The following is a 1,452-nucleotide window of genomic DNA, read 5'->3' as shown; positions in this document are numbered from 1 at the left end:
GTGCTGGTGCTAGTCCTTGTTGTCCCAGGAGAACACGAACTCCTCCTTTGTCGATGATGCGGTATAGGACGACGGCCCGGAGACCGAGCGCGGAGGTGCCATGATACGGATGGAGATCCAGATGATCAATATGATTTTTGATGTAACTTTACCTTTTGCTTATTGTTTCGTGTCTCATTGCTATTCCATTGTATTATCTTCATAAAATTTAATTATAAGATGTCTTTAGGCCTCTTATATGTTTGTTTAAAATAGTACTCCGTATATATAGTTTCTGCCAAAAAAGCCACCCCTTCTTATTGTCCGGCGGAGGTGGAAGGAAGGCGATCGAGGAACCCTAGCCGCCTGACTAAGGAACGCCCAGATCGATCAGCAAGGTATATGCTCACGCTCTCCAAAATCTACCGGAATCTCCCCAGACTGCAACCCGATTCATGTTGTGTGTGTGTCTGCCACGGCCGGCCGGCGGTGGTGCTTCGTGACGGAACGCCTGGATATATAGTTTCTGCCAACAAAAACCCACCCCTTCTTATTGTCCGCGGAGGTGTAAGGAAGGCGAACGAGGAACCCTAGCCGCCTGACTAAGGAACGCCCACATCGGTCAGGAAGGTACGCTCACGATCACCAAAATCTACCGGAATCTCCCCAGACTGCAACCTGATCCATGGTGTCTGTGTGTGTGTCTGCCGCGTCCGGCCGGCGGTGGTGATTCGTGACGGAACGCCTGGATCTGCAATGTAAGCGGGACGGGGGTTGTGCAGCCGCGGCCAGCCGGCCGACTGGAGGTAGCGATTCGTGACGGACTTGTCCTCCTAATCCCTAACCGATATATTGTTGGCAGGCCGGCGACGATGGCGGCGGTTCGGTGCGCGGCGAGGAGGTTTAGTGGCTCCCTGCTCCAGCGAACGCAGGCGATGGTCACGGAGGAGGGACGCCGGCTCACGCCAAGCAGGCTCATGCGCTCCCGCGAGCTCTCCAGTAAGGTCTCCGGTGAGGTAACTTACCAACATCTTTAAGTTTTCTCTCATAATTTATGTATCTCACGGCATCCAGAATCGATGTAGCCAGCCATAATGGAATTCTGTGCAACCGAAACAGAAACATCTATCTACTAGTAGAAACAAAGCAAGATTACTTAACCTGACGTGAACCTGTACATCCTGACGTACTGCTGCTTGTATATCACTTAAGCAACCTATTTTGCTGGTTGATCCGAGAATGGCTTTTTACTCATCCCCAGCGATCGCAGGTGGCGGAGCGACTCCTCCTCGAGCCAGGCAGCCTCATGCGCTCCCGCCAGCTCTCCAGCCAGGTATCTAAACCAAAATTGACATCTTTTATCTCATGATTTATCTACCGACATTGATCAAGGATGCAGCCTGTGATAATAATTGAATTATGCGCAATCGAAACAGCAACATGCACATCTCTCTCTCTCTCTCTCTCTCTCTC

At 51.2% G+C, this 1,452-nt stretch overlaps 1 protein-coding gene across 2 annotated transcripts in view; it reads left to right on the top strand.

Annotated features, from left to right (window-relative positions):
- The first annotated feature begins 886 nt into the window (after positions 1-886).
- Positions 887-1,452, top strand: part of LOC119313783 — a 4,945-nt gene continuing 4,379 nt past the window's right edge. Inside the window, exons 1-2 of one of the 2 annotated variants that reach the window (XM_037588949.1) lie at positions 887-995; positions 1,250-1,312. In XM_037588949.1, coding sequence (XP_037444846.1) covers positions 915-995; positions 1,250-1,312 — 144 coding nt within the window. In that variant the 5' untranslated portion in view covers positions 887-914. Of the gene's footprint in view, positions 996-1,240; positions 1,313-1,452 lie in introns of both variants that reach the window. The other variant, XM_037588948.1, reaches the window with a different exon arrangement.

This window comes from Triticum dicoccoides, chromosome 1B (genome assembly GCF_002162155.2).
Source record: "Triticum dicoccoides isolate Atlit2015 ecotype Zavitan chromosome 1B, WEW_v2.0, whole genome shotgun sequence".
NCBI classification, from domain to species: Eukaryota; Viridiplantae; Streptophyta; class Magnoliopsida; order Poales; family Poaceae; genus Triticum; species Triticum dicoccoides.
Note: the sequence above shows the minus strand (reverse complement) of the source record. Positions and strands in the feature narration are given on the sequence as shown.